At 43.7% G+C, this 18,721-nt stretch overlaps 1 protein-coding gene and 1 pseudogene across 1 annotated transcript; both read left to right on the top strand.

The window, feature by feature from the left end:
* The first annotated feature begins 178 nt into the window (after positions 1-178).
* Positions 179-12,846, top strand: si:ch211-236d3.4 (protein FAM107B). The gene is made up of 5 exons (XM_026349887.1): positions 179-871; positions 5,501-5,576; positions 9,583-9,784; positions 10,872-11,031; positions 12,032-12,846. Exons 1-5 carry the CDS (start codon positions 848-850, stop codon positions 12,146-12,148), a joined length of 579 nt encoding a protein of 192 aa, XP_026205672.1. The 5' UTR covers positions 179-847; the 3' UTR covers positions 12,149-12,846.
* Positions 12,246-17,980, top strand: LOC117152852 (annotated as a pseudogene).
* Positions 17,981-18,721: the final 741 nt, after the last annotated feature.

Below are 18,721 nucleotides of genomic sequence, written 5' to 3'. Positions count from 1 at the left end.
AAAGGTCCAGTCGAGGTAGAACTGAGCTCAACTGAGAATATGAACCAAATTAGTGATGTTTAGAACAAAACAGAAGATCACGTCGTCTCTCTTTGGCTGTAATATAAAAAACCAATGCATCAGTAATCGAAGGTGGAACAGATCATAATACATTCATGAAAATAATACCTGTTGTTGACAGCCTTGGTGAGAGTGTGCACACCTGTCCCACATTCAGGTCCCAAACAAAGTCCTCTGGCCTCCTCGTCCCTTCCCCACCTACTGCTGTCACCTGGATTTCTTATTTGTTCCTGGATTTGGTCTTTGTTTCTGGATTCTCTGGCTGTTTCCTGTACCTGGACTGACTGTAAACCTGCAGTCCTCTATCATCCTGCCTACAGTATCTCAAGGGTTGGCCAATACCAACCTCTCTGGGTCTTGCTGTGTCTTCAAAGGGACTTTTACAGTAAATGTGTCTTCAACCTCATAGCCTGACAGAAACCGGACTGTGAGTCCTGCACCTGATTTCTCTCAGGTTCAGACCTAATAGAAACGTCTGTTCTGAGGACATTGCTGCTTGTCAACACTAATTCCATTAATCCAGTCAGAGCACCTTAACTCCTCACAGGGAGCAGGGAGTCAGGCTGGAACAGGTGGCAGGGACTCCTCCTCCTCCGACACTGTCCGGCGGCTCTGTCCTTTTTGTGGTTTGGTAATATGAAGCTGGCCGGGACACCTCGCAGTTTGGCGGGCTAACAGGCCCCAGTGCCCAGGCTGCCAGGATGGGGGGGCACTGAGGCTTTTGGGAAAAAGAAGTGCTGGAGTAAGAAGAACGTGAACCTGCGACCACTAAGAAAGACTGACAAGAATGGGAGCTGCTTATGGAAAGAAGGTGAGTGCAGTGCTTTGTTTGTGTGTAGTGGGGAACAGTTCCCGTTTTAGACCCTGTGGAGTGTGGCGGTCATTTAGTTCTACAGAAGATTTTTCTTGACCCATAAGATCAGTTGGAAATCCTCACGTTTGATTTATTCTCTAAAACATAAAAAATTAGATCCATCAGTGTGTTTCTGACAGACACTTGGATCACAGCTGCAGAAACATAAATATAGTGTAGTTTGGGGTTTTGTTGGTTCCCGTTTTACGTGGTCCACAGTCACTGTCCCGTACAGGTGGGGATAAAGTACCAGCAGGAAAGAAGAGGACTGTCGACAAACATGGAGGAACCCAGTTTGTTCTGAGGAACCAGTTGTGTAAATCCCTCCTAAGTCTTTTCCTTTCAGTTAATTTACTGTGAATCGCGGACAAATGTACAAACATTATTTTAAATCCATGTTTACCGCCTGGCAATCATCTTCCTCCCTGCCTTTCCTGGAGTTTGCTGCACGTCTCTGCACTTTACCTCCATGGGAAGATGATGATTTAGTTTCTGTTCTGTGAACTTTCAGGTTGACAGTAGAAAAGTAGAAACCACAGTCACTTCTATAAAAGGTTTAAATAGTCAGTGCTGTGCTGTGTGAGATTTTCTGTGGCATTGAATTTCGGTGCAGCTCCTTTTAGTCTCGTCAGGAGACTGAGGGAATGGGGAGTGATGCCTCCTCTACAAACAGACAGAACCAGTCTGAAGAATTTTATTTTGAAAAATCAAATTATATTCTTAACACACTGACGGCTTGTCTGCTCAGAGAAATGTGGTTAAGCAGAGAAAGTCCACATTTGCAGATTAGTAGACAAATATTTGAGCGATGAGATGAGACACACCTGTTGACGGGTTTGTTGCCTTGGTGACCAACAGCTGACAGCAGGGGTGTGTGAATCAGAGGAGTCGTGTGTGTGTGTGCTCGTCTAGACTATTTTTAGAGGAGAGTTTCGGTCAGTGTTCGTCTCCGAGGAGAACCGATGTTCTTCTATCTGTAGAAACGTACCTTCCAGGTTTCAGTCATTCCTGACGGGGTCCACGCGGATTCTTGTTCCCTGCCTCTCGTCCCCACCTCTGTCTGTAAAACTAAGCAGCCTTTGATTGGTTTGTTAGGACTCACCGACTGTGAGGCTCATTTTTTTAAAGAAACCACATTTATTAACAAGAACGGAGCCACAGGAGGTGGAGGGGGAGGGTGGAGGACTACAGAGTTGCACTATGGTTAAGGTTAGAAAGAGATAATAGTTCAGTTTAAAGGTTCAGTTAGTCTGAAAGGACAGTACGATTTTTCTCTATTCAACCAGATCAGCCTTTGCCGAACCTTAACTGAGTCCAAACACCACGGATCAGTGCATCACATGGTACAGTAATGTTTGTCTGAGCTCTGAGTCTGTTTGGGGACAGGAATGGGTCACGACCCCAGATTCAGTTGGTGGTTGTCACCCCCCCTCAGAGGTTTCTTTTTCTTACAACATTAAAACAGATCTTTACAAAAATGAAAAGAGGTTAAAAAGGTTCACAGAGCCTCTGTTAGAGCAGACGGTTACTGCAACCGCTTAAGTAGTATTTGGACCATACTGCGCTGCAGGGAGTAGTACTGCGCTGCACGAAGTAGTACTCAGTGCAGGGAGTAGTACTTTATATTCATGTGTCTTGCCTTTAGAGAAGTTGCAGAGAAAACCAGGTTGTCAACTGGCTCTGAATCCTGGAGGAGCCTCAGACAGGAACAGGTCCAGCAGACCCAAAACCACAGCAGGATTAGTTCAGTGCAGTGTGTTCCAGTGATCAGCTGTTTTATCTGCTCTGAATAAATGTGTGTAAATTAGTCCAACAGTGGAAACCTGAAGTGTTTTTTACTGAACACGTTCAAAGTTAGAGCTTTATGTGCTTTGTGTCCCATTACGCTCTATGTCGACCAGTCAGAGCTCAGATCCTGTTCTCTGTGAAACCATGTGTGAGAAACTGAATCAGGTCTGAAATAGCAGCAGAGTATTTTCAGCTTCAGTTACATAAGGACGCTTATTAACAAGAAGAGAGACCTCAGACATGTTAGGGTTAGGCCAACACACAACATCCTGTGCTAAAGAAAACAGGTCTGTGGGTTCATCGTGTAGATCTGGATCCTCAGTCGAGTAAATCCAGCTTGGACCAGAGAGGTGGATTAAGACAATCAGAGAAAATCCCTGTAGCTAAATATACTGAAACTACAGAAGAAGTGTGTGTGTGTGTGTGTGTGTGTGTGTGTGTGTGTGTTAATAAACAGTTTGTCTGAATAATAATCCTTATTAATCAGATTTTCATGTATTTTAATAAAAAAGTAGTTCTGATTTCAGTGTAATAAAATAAAAAATATTTGAGCTGTTACAGTATTTTGAGCAGTGAACCGTCTGCTCTTTGTTAAGTTACTGAAACCATGAATGTAGATTTTTATTTTGGAGGATCTGCATGTTTGTGATGAAGAACCACTGAGTTCCGTACTCACTTTCATCTCACATCATTAGATGGTTTCAGTTAAATGACTCGTGGCCTCTGGATCACTGTAGAACAGGTCGATGGTCACACACCTGAAGCAACAGAAAGAGTCAGATCTGGGCCCAACTGGGCCATGTTCAAGGGGCTTATGTATAAAATATGGCAGAATAGAAACAGCTGAAACGTCACAGACGGCACCGCATGTGAAAGTCAACATAAAGGTCAGAGGTCGGCAGCTTCTCTGCGTCTCAACATATTTTCTGGTTGGAGGTGTCACGTTGCTTTGAGTCCAGCAGGTGTCGGGCTCCTCACACCAGTTCTGATAGACGACACCAAGCCGTGAAGATCACAGGTTCAAATCCCACCGAACCACTATTTCCTAGTCAGGAATGTGATGGTGTCAACACTGAAATGGGGGCAGCATCATGGGGACTCTGGACCTGGAATACCTGCCACTGTGGAGGGAAAATCAAATTTTAGCCAACAGGACCATGTTGGGCTGAAACAGTGGGACAATGACCCAAAGTCCAGACCTGAACCCAACGGAGCTGCTGTGGACTGACACGAAGAGAGACGTTCACACCAGACGTCCTGAGAACAGGTTCTGTGAGGAAGGATGGTTGTTCAGGTCGGATCCACAGGTACAGGAAGAACTTGTAGAGCGTCACAAAACACTGTTCACTTCCTGTTTTCACCAACTCTCTGGGAGTTTAATAAAGATCAGGACTGTTTGTGTTTTATCAGATTAGAAATTCTGTTGGTCCAATTTATTCATCCAGGTGATTCTTACAGTTCACTACATGTACGTTAATTATTCTGTTTCGTCTTGTTCTGTTTCTGATGGTGTTGAAACACACGTCTGATTCCATGTAGTCAACATGATCAATGTTAACATGATCAGTGTTAACATAACACATAATGTTAACATGTTCAAATAATGTTAACATGTTCAAATAATGTTAACATGTTCAAATAATGTTAACATGTTTAAATAATGTTCAACATGATCAATATTAACATGTTCAATATTAACATGTTCAATATTAACATGTTCAGTTTTAACATAACACATAATGTTAACATGTTCAAATAATGTTAACATGTTCAAATAATGTTAACATGTTCAAATAATGTTAACATGTTCAAATAATGTTCAACATGTTTAAATAATGTTCAACATGATCAATATTAACATGATCAATATTAACATGATCAATATTAACATGTTCAATATTAACATGTTCAATATTAACATGATCAGTGTTAACATGTTCAATATTAACATGTTCAATATTAACATGTTCAATATTAACATGATCAGTGTTAACATGTTCAAATAATGTTCAACATGTTCAATATTAACATGATCAGTGTTAACATGTTTAAATAATGTTCAACATGTTTAAATAATGTTCAACATGTTCAAATAATGTTCAACATGTTCAAATAATGTTCAACATGATCAATATTAACATGTTCAATATTAACATGTTCAATATTAACATGATCAGTGTTAACATGTTCAATATTAACATGTTCAATATTAACATGTTCAATATTAACATGTTCAATATTAACATGTTCAATATTAACATGATCAGTGTTAACATGTTCTATGTTGTAATAATGTTCAACATGTATTTTACACATTGAATGTTGAACCAGACCAGCAGCAGCTCTGGTTCTGTCTGATTTACAGTAAACTGGTCCTTTAACCTGCTGAAAAGGGTCCTCACCCCCGTCCCCTCACCCCCACCCTGATGGGGGGGTGGTGTGGGGTCTCTCAGACAGTGGGGGCCTTGTCACCACTGAGGCCCGATCCAGTGTCTCCTAGCAACCAACACAAAGTCCATTCAGTCAGAGAGGACGACGTCCAGCAGCTGACCTGGAGGGGAACGGGGGAGGACCAGCCGGAGGGGGAGGGGGGTGTTCCACAGGGTCCAACAGAGTCCCCGCATAGTCCCATAGGGTCCCACAGATTCCCACAGAGGCCTAGACTCCCACAGGGTCCCACAGCCTTCCTGTCCTCTACCTGTCCCTTCTTGAAAGTCTGAACTGGACCTGTCTCGACTGTGTCGTTATCATGTAAATGTCCGTTTTCATGGTCCGGTCTGTATCTCCTCTCTCTTCCAGAAGGGGTACAGCATCGACCACGAACCTCCATCAAAGCAGCAGTGTGTGAAAAACGGAAAACACCCAAATGGCCGAGGTATGTTTGTCCCTCTCAGGTGACCGTCTGACCGGTGAATGGTCGCTCAGCCTTATCACTGCTCTCTCAGTGCGGATCAGGCTGTAATGAGCCTGTTGTGGACTCACTGAACCATCAGCTGCTGTCTGCTCTGATTACAGCATCAGGACATGTGGCAGCTTTTAGAGATACATGCACATTTAGAGTGTTTTTAGTGCACGTTAAAAGCTGAGTGCATGACAACTTTATTTGTACAGCTTCTTTCACACAACTCAAAGTGGCTCATAAATAACATGTAGAAATATAAACACACTAAAATAATAATGTGTAATAATTAGGGGTTACTCTCCGCCCGAGCTGGAGAGTAACCCCTGGTTACTCGGCTAACCGGGACGTTGCCACTAATTGATCACTGACACCATGTGTGTTTGAGACAAACCTGATTCCCCGTGTTCGTCCATGAGGGGTTCTGTCCGGGAGAAATGTTACATGTTGAATTTAGAGGAACCACAGTGGGATTTGTTCTTGGACGTTTGGACATTTTACCAGAACATGGGAGTAGTGTACGTGATATCAGGAGCATTAGCTGAATACTATTTAACTTTCTGTTGGGATTTGTGTCGACTGTGGAGGGACATTAATTATCCCCAACCTCTGGTTCACCGTGTTTGGATCCAGCTGTTCGACTGTTAACATGAACACTCACAGCTCAGGATCCATAGGAAATGCGTTTGCTTTAAATTCCTGCCAAACAACAATCCAACACCAACTAACACACAGATCTAGGATCCAGGGGCCCCCTGTTGGTCTGGAGCCCCTCTATAGGTACCCGGTGGTAATCCAGACTGTTTACAGGAGTACCAACCTACAGCAGGTTTTAATTCAGTCTGATCGTCGGCACATGCTGCACATGCTGTTTTCATCTCCTCCACTAGGTCATATTTTGTCACGTTTTCCCTCAGGTTTAGTCCGACATTCTCCAGAGTTTGATCCTCTGATTGGTGGAGTAATCTGCTGTGGTCAGATATTTCAATTCAGTTTTATTTAGAAAGGACCAAATCACACCATAAGTCATCTGAAGGCACCTTACAGTGTTTAAGACCTTAAAGAATACATTTACATTTAGTCATTTAGCAGACACTTTTATCTAAAGTGACTTACAAGGGTAGGCAGGGTAAGTGTAAGGAGGTCTTGCCTAAGGACTACTGAAGGTAGGAGATTCAAACCCCAGTCTCCCGCATGGAAAGCAGTGATCTTACCACTACACTACCCAGAATAGAACTGTATACAGAATTATATGGAAAACCCAACAACCCCACTGAGCAGCACCAGGAGACAGTGGAGAGGAAAAACTCCAGCAGAACCAGGATCAGTGTGGGCGGCCATCTGCCTCGACCGGTTGGGGTGAGTGGAGATATACAGCTCCAGGGAGGAGAATACCTGCAGAGGAGAACAGAGAGGAGGAAACACAACTACAGGAGAGAGAAGACACAAAGTTAATGACATGAAATGGAGAGAGGACAGAGAAGAGAAACAGGACACATTTTCAGCTCAGGTTCAGACTCTCGTTGCTTCAACTCTTCTTTAGTGTTGTCAAGTGTTGTAGGAAAAAGAAGTGTGGGAACGGCTGAGAGCAGGTCAGAGAGGAGGAGTGAGAGTGAGGGAGCAGGGAGGGAAACACAGAGGATCACGTGACCAGGGTTTTACACTCAGAGGAGCGGGGAGCCACACAGACTGAAACACATGAGGATCATCAGGACCAGATCAGATGGATCAGAGGAGGATCAGGAGCCCTCAGCAGCCGTGCACAGCCAGGGAGGGGATGGTGAAGTCTGGTAAGACCCAGACTCGGATCCCACAGGATCCTGTAGCTCTTAACCAGCGGACTCTGTAGAAACAAACACATTACTTGGATTTGATTATGAATTTGGTTTATTTGTCTTTATGGATAAATCTGTCACTATACATCTGTGAATCAAATCAAGTGAGTAGAAAATGACTAAGTGACGCTTTAAACCGTTTTTCTAGTCATTATCAGACAGTGTGATATAATAACAGTGTTATTTTAGTATTTGACATTATTATGAGTATTCTGCATTTTGTGTCTTTAAAGGCAGAAATTCAACAGTTAAAATAAAGCTAAAATGTGAAGAGAAGAAGAGATAAAATATTAGTTTGTATGTCTTAAAAAATCTTTTTTAATAAGCAGAGTTTATAGTTCCTGCATAATAAAGGAACATTTTATAATCTGCTTTTCATGAATAATTCACGTCCTGAGTCGAACTGTTCAAAAAGCAGTGTGAAGACTGAGTGGACGAGTTGAGGAGCGTAGGCAGAAACTGAAAACATGAAGTCACTGCTGAGATTTTTATCTAATACAAGGAACGGAGAACTGTTGTAGTCTCACTTTTGTCCACTATTCTCAGTTTGGTCGAATACGCTCCAGAGCTTAGGTTCCAGTTTTCAGCCAGTGACAGAACCTCTGCCTGTTTTTCTTATAGGGAGCAGATCAGTTTGCCTTCTGTGTTTATGTAAGAGTCCAGACTTCAACCTGCTGTGTTTGAACAGTGATCCCATCTGTGGGTGTGATTCAGTCGACTTTAGAAATGAAAATATCGTTTAGATTCCAGGGGGCAAATGAATTCTGGCTTCATCAGATGGTGGAGTGGAACCTGCAGATTCTCTGAGCTCTGCAGCAGAACATTTGTTCTGACTAAGTTTGATTTGCTCAGGTTGAAACGAAGTAAGAGAAGAGACGTTAATTCCTGACATTACTGTGTAACATGATCACAGCTCTCGCTGAGCCACAGGCAGACAGTCTTCCTCTGCAGAGATATCAGAATGAATGAGCTTGTAACCAGATAACAGGCACTCAGAGATGTCGATAAACTACACACAAGGTTTAGTTTGCACGTCTTGTCTCAGATCAATACAAAACCACACAATACCTCAAAGTCTGTCCAGGGCTCCTGCCTCACAGCTGCTCATTTCACGGTGAGTCCTGGGGAAGCTGCAGAGAACCGTCATATTCACAGAGTTTGAGTTCGGTATCCGGACCAGTAGAACAGTCAGGACCACAGAGTTGTCGAGCACACATCTGAGAGATGCAACAGTTCTGGAGACAGGTTGTGGTTTGTAGAACTGCACAGAGTCCAGTTCACCTGACTCACACTGTGAGGTGGTACTGCTAGAACTGGTTTAGAGTACCACTGGCTGCCGAGGATCACTGCACTGGTTTCCCAGATCACAGGGACGTGGTCCCACTTTGTTTTAGCTTCAGGAGAGATGGTGGTTTTGGTGAAGCGACTTTGACTTGACTGTGTTAAACCAAATCACCATCCTTCCTGAACCTCAACAAGAGCTGAGAGGGTCTGAACAGAGTGTGTTTGTAGTAAATCTCCAATGTAGTAACAGCACAGGAAAAGTACTTACTTTTAATACTCTACGTACTCTACGTACACTTTCCTGATTGTACTTATGTACTTTTACTTAACTGAAATTCAGAACTGGAACCAGAACCAGAACTGAATGAGAACGAATCCCTGCAGCCGGAAGGACTGAAAGCAGGAGAGTGGACGTGGTTTCAGGGCCATCCACAGACCTGTAGCTGTCCCAGATGAGCCGGCCACCAAACATCTATTCATTTTTCTGAAATATGAAGCAGCGCTGGAAGCTGGGCTCTGGTTGCACCTGAGAAAGAGGTCATTGTGTGAAGAGAACTCTATGACATCTGATCTCTGTCTCCCAGAATATCTGAGGACTCGGATCAGATGCCCGTTAATCTGTTTTTCCTTCCCAGACAAACTGGAACGACGGAGTCAGCCGCCTTCATCGTCCCGTCACGATAACAACCAGAGTCAATGTCTGATGTCCTACTCACATCCCCCTGGCCCAGAGAGTTTATTACCAACATCTGGTTCTTTGTGGCCGGTCGGCCCGATGGTGGCGCTGCAGCAGAGGTCACACTAACATGTAAAGTTTGACCTTTAACGTGTGAAAGTAAAGTTTCTATCATCTGTGTCCGCAGCCTCAGCGTATGCAGACCTGCAGCAGCACCGGTCTGAGGGCGGCCACCGGAAACCGTCCCCGGTGTCCAGCTACGTCCCCCAGCCCGACTACCTGGAGGGGGACGACGAGGACCTCATCAAACCCAAGAAACTGGTGAATCCTGTCAAAGCCTCAAGAAGTCACCAAGAGCTGCACCGAGAGCTGCTGAGCAGCTACAAACGGTAACGGGGGTCAGGGTCAGGGGTCGGGCATCAGGGGTCAGAGTCATCAGAACAGTTTCTCAAAACAAGGACAAAGTCAAGATGTTTATCACAAGGCATTTTTCAGAGGTTAAAGTTCACTGTGACATCACGTCAGTCCGAATCTTACCAATGTGAAATCTGAGAAACGTCTGATCAGAACTTGGTTCAGGACAGACGTGGTGCAGACAGAGTTCTAACCAGTTTTCCGGACACCTCTAAACTAAACTAAACTAAAAGAAAAGAAATTCAACTGGCCCACATCATTATTTCACTGACACCTGCAGACCAATCAGAGAGCAGGATTTCCTGCTGTCCTCTGGCTCTGCTCTGTCTTCTCGGTTGTTAAAGTCGGCGCTGCTAAGCAACAACCTCCCACCTCACAGGCCCCGACCGCCGAGGACGCTGGGAACATTTCACCTCATTCAGTCACAGAGATTTAAAACAGGGTCGACTCTTTGTTTTTTTCATTCAAGAGGAGACGTGAGGCCGGGGGGAGGTGGGGGTGGATCAGCATCTTCAAAATACACTGATGCTGCTCAAGGCCATATGCAGTGATAGAGTGCTAAAAGGATGTGTTTTTCAAAATGAAAGCACATTCGTATTTTCAAATGACCGCTCGTCTGATCCACCAGTGAAACTTATCCTAAACTTAGTATTTGAAGTATTAATAGTTATAAATAAATGAAAGTGATTTAACAAGTAGCTACATTCAGTCATTTTTCCTTTTATGAGGTTCAAGGCAAAATATCAAAGTGAAGGAGAAAAACATTAAAGTCGTGATTTAACATTAAAGTGCAGAGAAAGTTGGGAGCAGTTCTGTTTGGGAGTGAGGCTGCTGAGAGAGACTGGCTCATTAGAGCAGACTGCCCTCTGCTGGTTCAGCACTGAAACGCACTCTACAGCAGGGGTAGGAAGGCCTGGTCCCAGGCTGCTGCAGTCCTGCACTTCACACCTGGGAAGGGCAGAGATAGGTGGACAACAAGCAGGACCAGGGCGTCCTACCACTGTTCTACACAGTCAAACGGTGGGAGGGGTCGGACAAGGTCTGACGTGTGTGTTCTTACAGAGGGGGGGCGAGCGTGGAGATGAAGCCCGAGCTGCAGAGAGTCCTGGAGTCCAGGAAACGGGATCAGGTGATCAGACAGAGGAAACAGGAAGAGGAAGCTCGGAGGAAGATGTCTCCTCTGGAGGCCGAGCTGCTGAAGAGACACAAGAAACTGGACGAGGTGAGAGAGAGACAGACTGAGAGAGAGAGAGAGAGAGAGAGGGAGACAGACTGAGAGAGAGAGAGAGAGAGAGAGAGACAGACTGAGAGAGAGAGAGAGAGAGACAGACTGAGAGAGAGAGGGAGACAGACTGAGAGAGAGAGGGAGACAGACTGAGAGAGAGAGACAGACTGAGAGAGAGAGAGAGAGAGAGAGAGAGAGAGAGAGAGACAGACTGAGAGAGAGAGAGAGAGAGACAGACTGAGAGAGAGAGGGAGACAGACTGAGAGAGAGAGACAGACTGAGAGAGAGAGAGAGAGAGAGGGAGACAGACTGAGAGAGACAGACAGACTGAGAGAGACAGACAGACTGAGAGAGAGAGGGAGACAGACTGAGAGAGAGAGACAGACTGAGAGAGAGAGAGAGAGAGAGAGAGAGAGAGAGAGAGACAGACTGAGAGAGAGAGACTGAGAGAGAGAGAGAGAGAGAGAGGGAGACAGACTGAGAGAGACAGACTGAGAGAGAGAGAGAGAGAGAGAGGGAGACAGACTGAGAGAGACAGACTGAGAGAGAGAGAGAGAGAGAGAGAGAGGGAGACAGACTGAGAGAGACAGACAGACTGAGAGAGAGACAGACTGAGAGAGAGAGAGAGAGAGAGAGAGAGAGAGAGAGAGAGAGAGACAGACTGAGAGAGAGAGAGAGAGAGAGAGACGACTGAGAGAGAGAGAGGGAGACAGAGAAGAGAGAGAGAGAGAAAGAGAGGACAGACAGGGACGAGAGAGAGAGAGGAGAGAGAGAGGGGGAGAGAGACTGAGAGAGAGAGGAGACAGAGGGAAGAACGAGGAGAGAGGAGGGAAGAACGAGGAGAGAGGGAGACAGACAGACTGAGAGAGATGGAGAGACAGACTCTCTTTCTCTCTCCCTCCCTGTCTCCCTCCCTGTCTCTCTCTCTATTTCCTGTGAATGTCTTTAAACGCTGGACGTCTTGTCTCCGCTCAGTTTTTCTGTCTTCGTCTTACAGCTGGAGAAGCAGCTGGAGATGGAGCAGGAGGAAAACCTGAAAGCTCCAGAGTTTGTCAAAGTCAAGGAGAATCTGAGACGGACGTCTTTTCACAGTAAAGAAGAAAAGGAGGTGTAGGGACGCAGCCAAGACTGAGTACCAGAAGGTACCCGACCTGAGAATAAACTGAGAACACGTTACAATCCAAGGACATGAATATGACACAAACGCCCTGATGAACAGGTATGACCTTGGCTCTGAGACAAACACACCTGGACAGGTATGACTTCAGATGGAACAGCAACTCTCTGCTCAGGAGGATTCATCGCGTATCGAGTAAAACTGCAGAATTTTTACTGTGAGAACTGATTTTGTTCGAAAATTGTGTCGTGTTTTTTACAGATGCAGATTATAAGAAAACATCTTTACAGAGGCAAAAATAAGTTTGTGAACCTTTTGGAATTTCATGGTTTTCTGCATTAATTAGTCATAAAATGTGCTCTGATCTTTATCCAAGTCCTAAGAAAATAACACAAAAAATAATCTGATCTTTCATGTCTTTACTGAGCACAACCATAAAACCTTCATAGTGAAATTGGAAAAAGTATGTGTTTTGGATCATTATCCTGTTGCATGACATTGACATTCTCAGATTATTCTGAAGACATGAGACACTTGAGAATTCATCTTCCCTCCAATTAAAGCAAAGCAGGCCCACATCATGATGTTTCCTCCGCCATTCTTAATTAAGTTCAATTAGGATGATGATTTCATGATGATATGCAGTGACATGTTTATACCAGATGTAGTGCTGTGTGTTCCACATAATTCAGTATAGTTTCATCAGTCCACAAACATTTTGCCAATACTGCTGTGGAGTGTCAATGTGCTCTTTGGCAAACTTCAGTTACTTGCAGTAATGTTCTTTTTAGTAAGTAGCAGCTTCCTTCGTGGTGTCCGGCCATAGACACCCTGCTTGTTCAATGTTTTACCTGCTGTAGACTCATGGACACAGATGTTAGCTAGTTCTAATGATACCTTCTAATCTTTATCTGTCTCTCTGGGTTGTTAATGAGCATGTGTTGTGCTCTTGGGGCCATTTTGACTGGCCGCCCACTTCTTGGTAGAGTAGCCACAGTCCCAAAGTGTCTCCATTTGTAGATTGTTGAACTGTAGACTGGTGAATTTCTAAAGTCTTTGACATCACTTTGTAACCCTTTCCAGCTTTATGTAAATCAACTATTTTTGATCATAGATCCTCTGATCCTCCTTTGGCGAGGCGTGGCTGACATAAGCGTATTCTTATTCATAAGCGGAGCAATACTCATAAAGTTAGTGGTTTTTGTCAGTCGAAGTAGCTCTAGCTCCTTTTTTTGTTTGTTGTTTTGAGGTTTATTATTCACACTCTTCATTTTGGAGGTTTTCATGGTTGTTCTCAATAAAGAGTTTTAGTTAGTGTTATTTTAGTCACATTCTATTTGTTAATAGAACAAATAGAATGTGATCAGATCACATTTGATGAGAAATGAATGCAGAAAACCTGACAATTCTAAAAGGCTCACATACTTTTTTTTGCCACTGTAGTTGTTGAGACATGACATCGTTGATTGCAGGAAAAGTTTAAATGAGTAATTAGGGACATGAATGATGCTAATTAAAGTAGAAACAACTTTGATGACACAAATAATTTCCTTTTAATAATTATTATAAGTGATAACAACAAAGAGAAACCTCAGAATTTCTGACGTGTTAAACGATCATCACGTCGTTTTATTCAGATGATATCCAAAGATACGGCTGATTTTTTTAAATAACTGCTAATTACAATAATGAAAAGATGTGTATTAACCAGTTTTTAGGTCATGTTAAACTAAAATTATGTGGAAGTCATGAATGTGAGAAAAATGCATTGCAATAACAAAAAATAACAGGTGAAGAATTTTTTATTGTGAGAAGTTGTAAATGATAGAAACTTAAAATAAAATAAATTATTTCACTTTTTTTAAGTTAAAATTATAAATATTTTCATAATTATTTTTTAATTAATTTTCTTATTCCTATCTGACAGTTTTGGTCTGTTATGATCTGTAATGTAAACATATTATCGTAGACTGAGGCTCAAATTATGATAATCATTAAAGTTTAAATTACACAGAAGTTATGTATCAAACGTGTGTTTTACATTCATCTGACAAAAAAATATTTTGTTTTAATTTAGTGAATCAGATATGTGTTACATTTGTCTTTTCTATGACTTGTAGAGAATCTCATCTTTTTATTTAAGAAAAACACAGGTTTTAATTTTCAGGAAGAAGAAGTGTGTGTGTGTGTGTGTGTGTGTGTGTGTGTGTGTGTGTTAATAACGGAACTTGTGCCTAAATCTTCAGCTTTTGTGAGTATTGAAATATTAATGTGTAATAAACAAATGTTTGACCTGTTTGGGTCATGTAAAGGCACATACACTTGCACAATATGTTAAAATAAGATTCTCTGTACAAATGTCATATAATGTTAAAATATCATGTATATGAACTAATTACACAGAAAGCTTCGACAGTTGCTTTAATGAGACAGTAACAGAACTTGAATCATTCATTGATACTGACGTGACCTACGTACAGTGTAAATCAGAGTCTTTTCTGTTGAATTAAAAACGTCACCTTAACGTTTGTCTGCTTTTTATGATCGACAAAAACTTTGATGCAGATTCAGATTCTTCTTCCTTCGGTTCTATTTCCTGTTTGTTTCCTGTTGGAAACAGAACCAATAAAGGACTAATCCTCCTGTTTTTGTTGCTTTAGTAGTCGGAGCATCATGTGATCCATGAACCATATAAAAACAAATGACACCACAGAGAAGTTTAAATTAGGACAAAGCCCCAAACTAAGACAGGAGATCTACTGAACAAGTAAGGGTCGTTTGAAATTTGTTCAATTTGCCTGTTTCAATAAGTGTTAAGAACTGTAGGTAGAGAGTTTTGTTCTATTGTTGGTGGTAGTTTCAGCTTAGTAATCACCGAGCATTCACACCTTTGACCTAACAAAGGCACATAAATTAGTTTGGTTTCAGCCGTGGAGCATCTGCCCTTGTTCAGTCCTCTTTGGGTGAAGACCGATTTGGACCTGCGAGTCTACCTGCGCAAGTCCACCGAGCAAGGACACCGCAAGACGCATGGTTTCCAACCTTTTTGCACTTTCGATCTCTTTTCTTTACTTTAACCCCTTTCCGCTTTGGAAAGCCTGTTCTGTTTCTTTTTTTCCATGTGTTTTCAGCAGATGCCAGTTTTCCGCAGACAAAGGACATGGCGTTCTCCGAGAGGACGATGCATTTCCCACCTGTGGCCCCTCACCCAGAACACCTTGCCGCCGGCCTCTTTTTCCTCTTGGCCTGTGGAACTGTCAGTCGGCGGTGAACAAGGCGGACTTCATTCCAGCTTTTGCTACAACCTCAGCTGTTCAGCTGCTTGCACTTACGGAGACCTGGATTACTCCACAAATCACGGCCACCCCAGCTTCATTCTCCACCGGCTTTGCTTTTTCTCACACTCCTCGCCCATCACGCCGGGGGGGGCGGGACTTGTCTCCTAATAGCCGATACCTGGAAGTTATGGCACCCTTTAGTAATCTGTCTTCTTTAGAATATCATGCCGTTAGGATTACAGCACCGATCACAGCCCACATCATTGTGATCTACCGACCGCCGGGCCAGCTGGGGGACTTTTGTGACAAGCTGGATATGCTATTGTCTCAATTCCCTGAAGATGGCACTCCTCTTGTCGTCTTAGGTCATCTCAACATCCCCCTCAACAAACCACAGGCAACCGACGTGCTCGCTCTTCTGAACACGTTTGACCTTAGACTAGTCTCAACTCCTCCAACCCACAAAGCTGGCAACAACTTGGACCTCGTTCTGATCCGGAATTGTACTGTGGATGACATCTCTGTCACTCCTCTGCATTTGTCGGATCACTTCTTCTTTCAGCTCACAGTCTTCATCTCTAGACCGTCTCATTCTTCCACTGCACTGGAAACATTCCGCCGCAACCTCAGATCTCTCAACCCGGATCAGTTTTCTTCCCTGGTTTCTGCAGCGCTGCCCTCATCGCAGGTTTTATCCACCTACGACACCGACGCAGCCATGGACAGGCTCTGCGATACTCTTTCGTTCTGCCTGGATAGTCTGTGCGTGACATCTACTAGACCTGCTCGTCCTTCAGCTTCCAACTCGTGGCTCACTGACCAGATCCGTGAACAACGCACGGTGCTCAGGAGTGCTGAGAGGAAGTGGTGCAAATCCAAGTCTCAACCTGCTCTAACTGATTATCAGGATTTGCTTCAATCTTTCTCTTAAAGTGTCACTAGGGCGAAGACTGAGTACTACCAGGACAAGCTCAGCAACACCAACAAGGTGGCAGCCATCAGCTCCCAGTTCACTCCTCCTGACAACGACATTCTGCTTACTAAACCTGACAATGGATCTCACTTCAATTTTTCAACACTGTCAGAGGACGATGTATCCACTCTCCTCCTCTCCAATCGCCCGACCACCTGCTCTCTGGATCCGATCACCTCTACTCTTCTTCAAGCTATCGTACCAACACTAATACCAGCCATTACACAGATCATCAACACCTCTCTCACAACAGGCACCTTTCCCACCTCATTCAAGCAGGCCCTGATTACTCCATTGTTGAAGAAGCCTTCTCTGGATCCCTCCCTTGTGGAGAACTACAGACCGGTCTCTCTTTTTTCATTCCTGGCCAAGACTCTGGAACGTGCAGCCTTCAATCAACTCTCTGGCTTTCTTTGCCGGAACAACCTTCTCGATGTCAATCAGTCTGGCTTCAAGAGTGGTCACTCCACAGTAACGGCACTTCTGACTGTTGTGGAATCCCTACGGGTGGCAAAAGCTGCAGGTAACTCTTCTGTCCTTATTCTATTAGACCTATCTGCAGCCTTTGACACTGTGAACCATCAGATTCTCATGACTGCACTCTCAGACCTGGGCATCTCTAGATCACATCTAGCCTGGCTTCGGTTATACTTGTCCGAAAGAACCTTCAAGGTATCCTGGCAGGGGCGTGATTCCAACTCTCATAACCTCTCCACTGGTGTACCGCAAGGCTCAGTCCTCGGTCCTCGGTCCTCTTCTTTTTTCAATCTATACTTCTTCTCTAGGCTCTATCATCCATCATCATCTTCCTGTCCTTTCCACCTAATGACGCTACTGTCTCGTCTCACATCTCTGCCTGTCTCTCTGACATTTCTGCTTGGTTGAGAGAAAGACACCTTCAACTTAAAATTCCCAAGACTGAAGTTCTAGTCTTCTCTGCCAGACCTTCGACACAACACGACACCAGCATTAACATTGGATCTGCGGTGATTGTCCCTGCTAAGACGGCCAGAAACATCATTGATGACCAACTGACCTTCACGGAACACATCACACAGTCTCTATGTCGTGTAGATATGCCCTGCACAACATCAGAAAGATCAGACCCTACCTGACGGAGTACACGACCCAACTCATTGTACAGGCGTTGATCATATCTCGTCTCGACTCCTGCAATGCACTGCAGTTACCGGCATCCACGACCAAACCCCTGCAGATGATCCAAGATGCAGCAGCACGCCTCATTTTCAATCAACCAAAAAGGTCTCATGTCACACCGCTCTTCAGATCTTTGAATTGGCTTCCTGTGGCTGTAAGGACTAGGTTCAAAGCTCTGTCTCTTGCCTACAGAGTGGTTAACTGTACAGCTCCAACTTATCTTAACTCAATCATTCAGGTCTACATCCCCTCCCGTCCACTGCAGGCGGCCAGTGAATAACATGCACCACACAGTCGACACCAAGGAAAACTGTTCAGCTCAGTGATCCCACGATGGTGAAATGAGCTTCCAAACTCTGAACTCTCAGCCACCTCACTTTAATATTTAAAAAACTGCTGAAAACAGAACTCTTCCGCATCTTCCTTTACATTTAAAAAAAAACTTTTCTGCTCTTACCTTTCTTGAAACAGAAACACTTTTTTGATAGCACTTTCCTTTGATGTTTTTCCTCCTTGACTTAGATTTTGTTTGCTTGCCTGGTTCTTCGCTTTGGATAAAAGCTTCTGTAAATTACTGTGATGTCTCTCTGCTGCCTGCACGTCTGGTTTAACTTCCTAGTTCAGGAGCCAGCGAGCAGTCGGTTTTATAGAAATTAAACTGAAAACGGAACCTGTGCATTTCTCTCCAAAATGAAAAGTTTGGACTTTGACAGAGGACTAATTTAAAATGTCACACGCGTTTACACAAGACAACGTTTTCAGGAAACTACACAAACCTGGACTCCAACAGTCCAGTTACCATCAGTCCCTCTGGATCCTTTCTTTCATCTGACACCGGTAAACCATTAAAGTTTGGGTCCTTGGTGACAGGTGTGTTAACTGGTTCGTAAATATTTACATTTAGTTATTAATAAGACACTTTTATCCAAAGTGACTTACAAGTGAGGAACGAAGATAAATATCTAAGAAAGAGCTGTTTCAGTTTCATAGGGTATAAGTACATAATCTATTTATTTATTTATTTTAAGGTTTTAAGTGCAGAGAAGGATTCGAGATCTGTTTTCAGCAGGTTTTTGAAAACTGAGAATGACACCGCTGAGCGTGCAGAGGTGAGTAGATCGTTCCACCATCATGGAACCACAGAACTGGACACTTTTGGGA

Source organism: Anabas testudineus, chromosome 5 (assembly GCF_900324465.2).
Source record: "Anabas testudineus chromosome 5, fAnaTes1.2, whole genome shotgun sequence".
NCBI classification, from domain to species: domain Eukaryota; kingdom Metazoa; phylum Chordata; class Actinopteri; order Anabantiformes; family Anabantidae; genus Anabas; species Anabas testudineus.
Note: the sequence above shows the minus strand (reverse complement) of the source record. Positions and strands in the feature narration are given on the sequence as shown.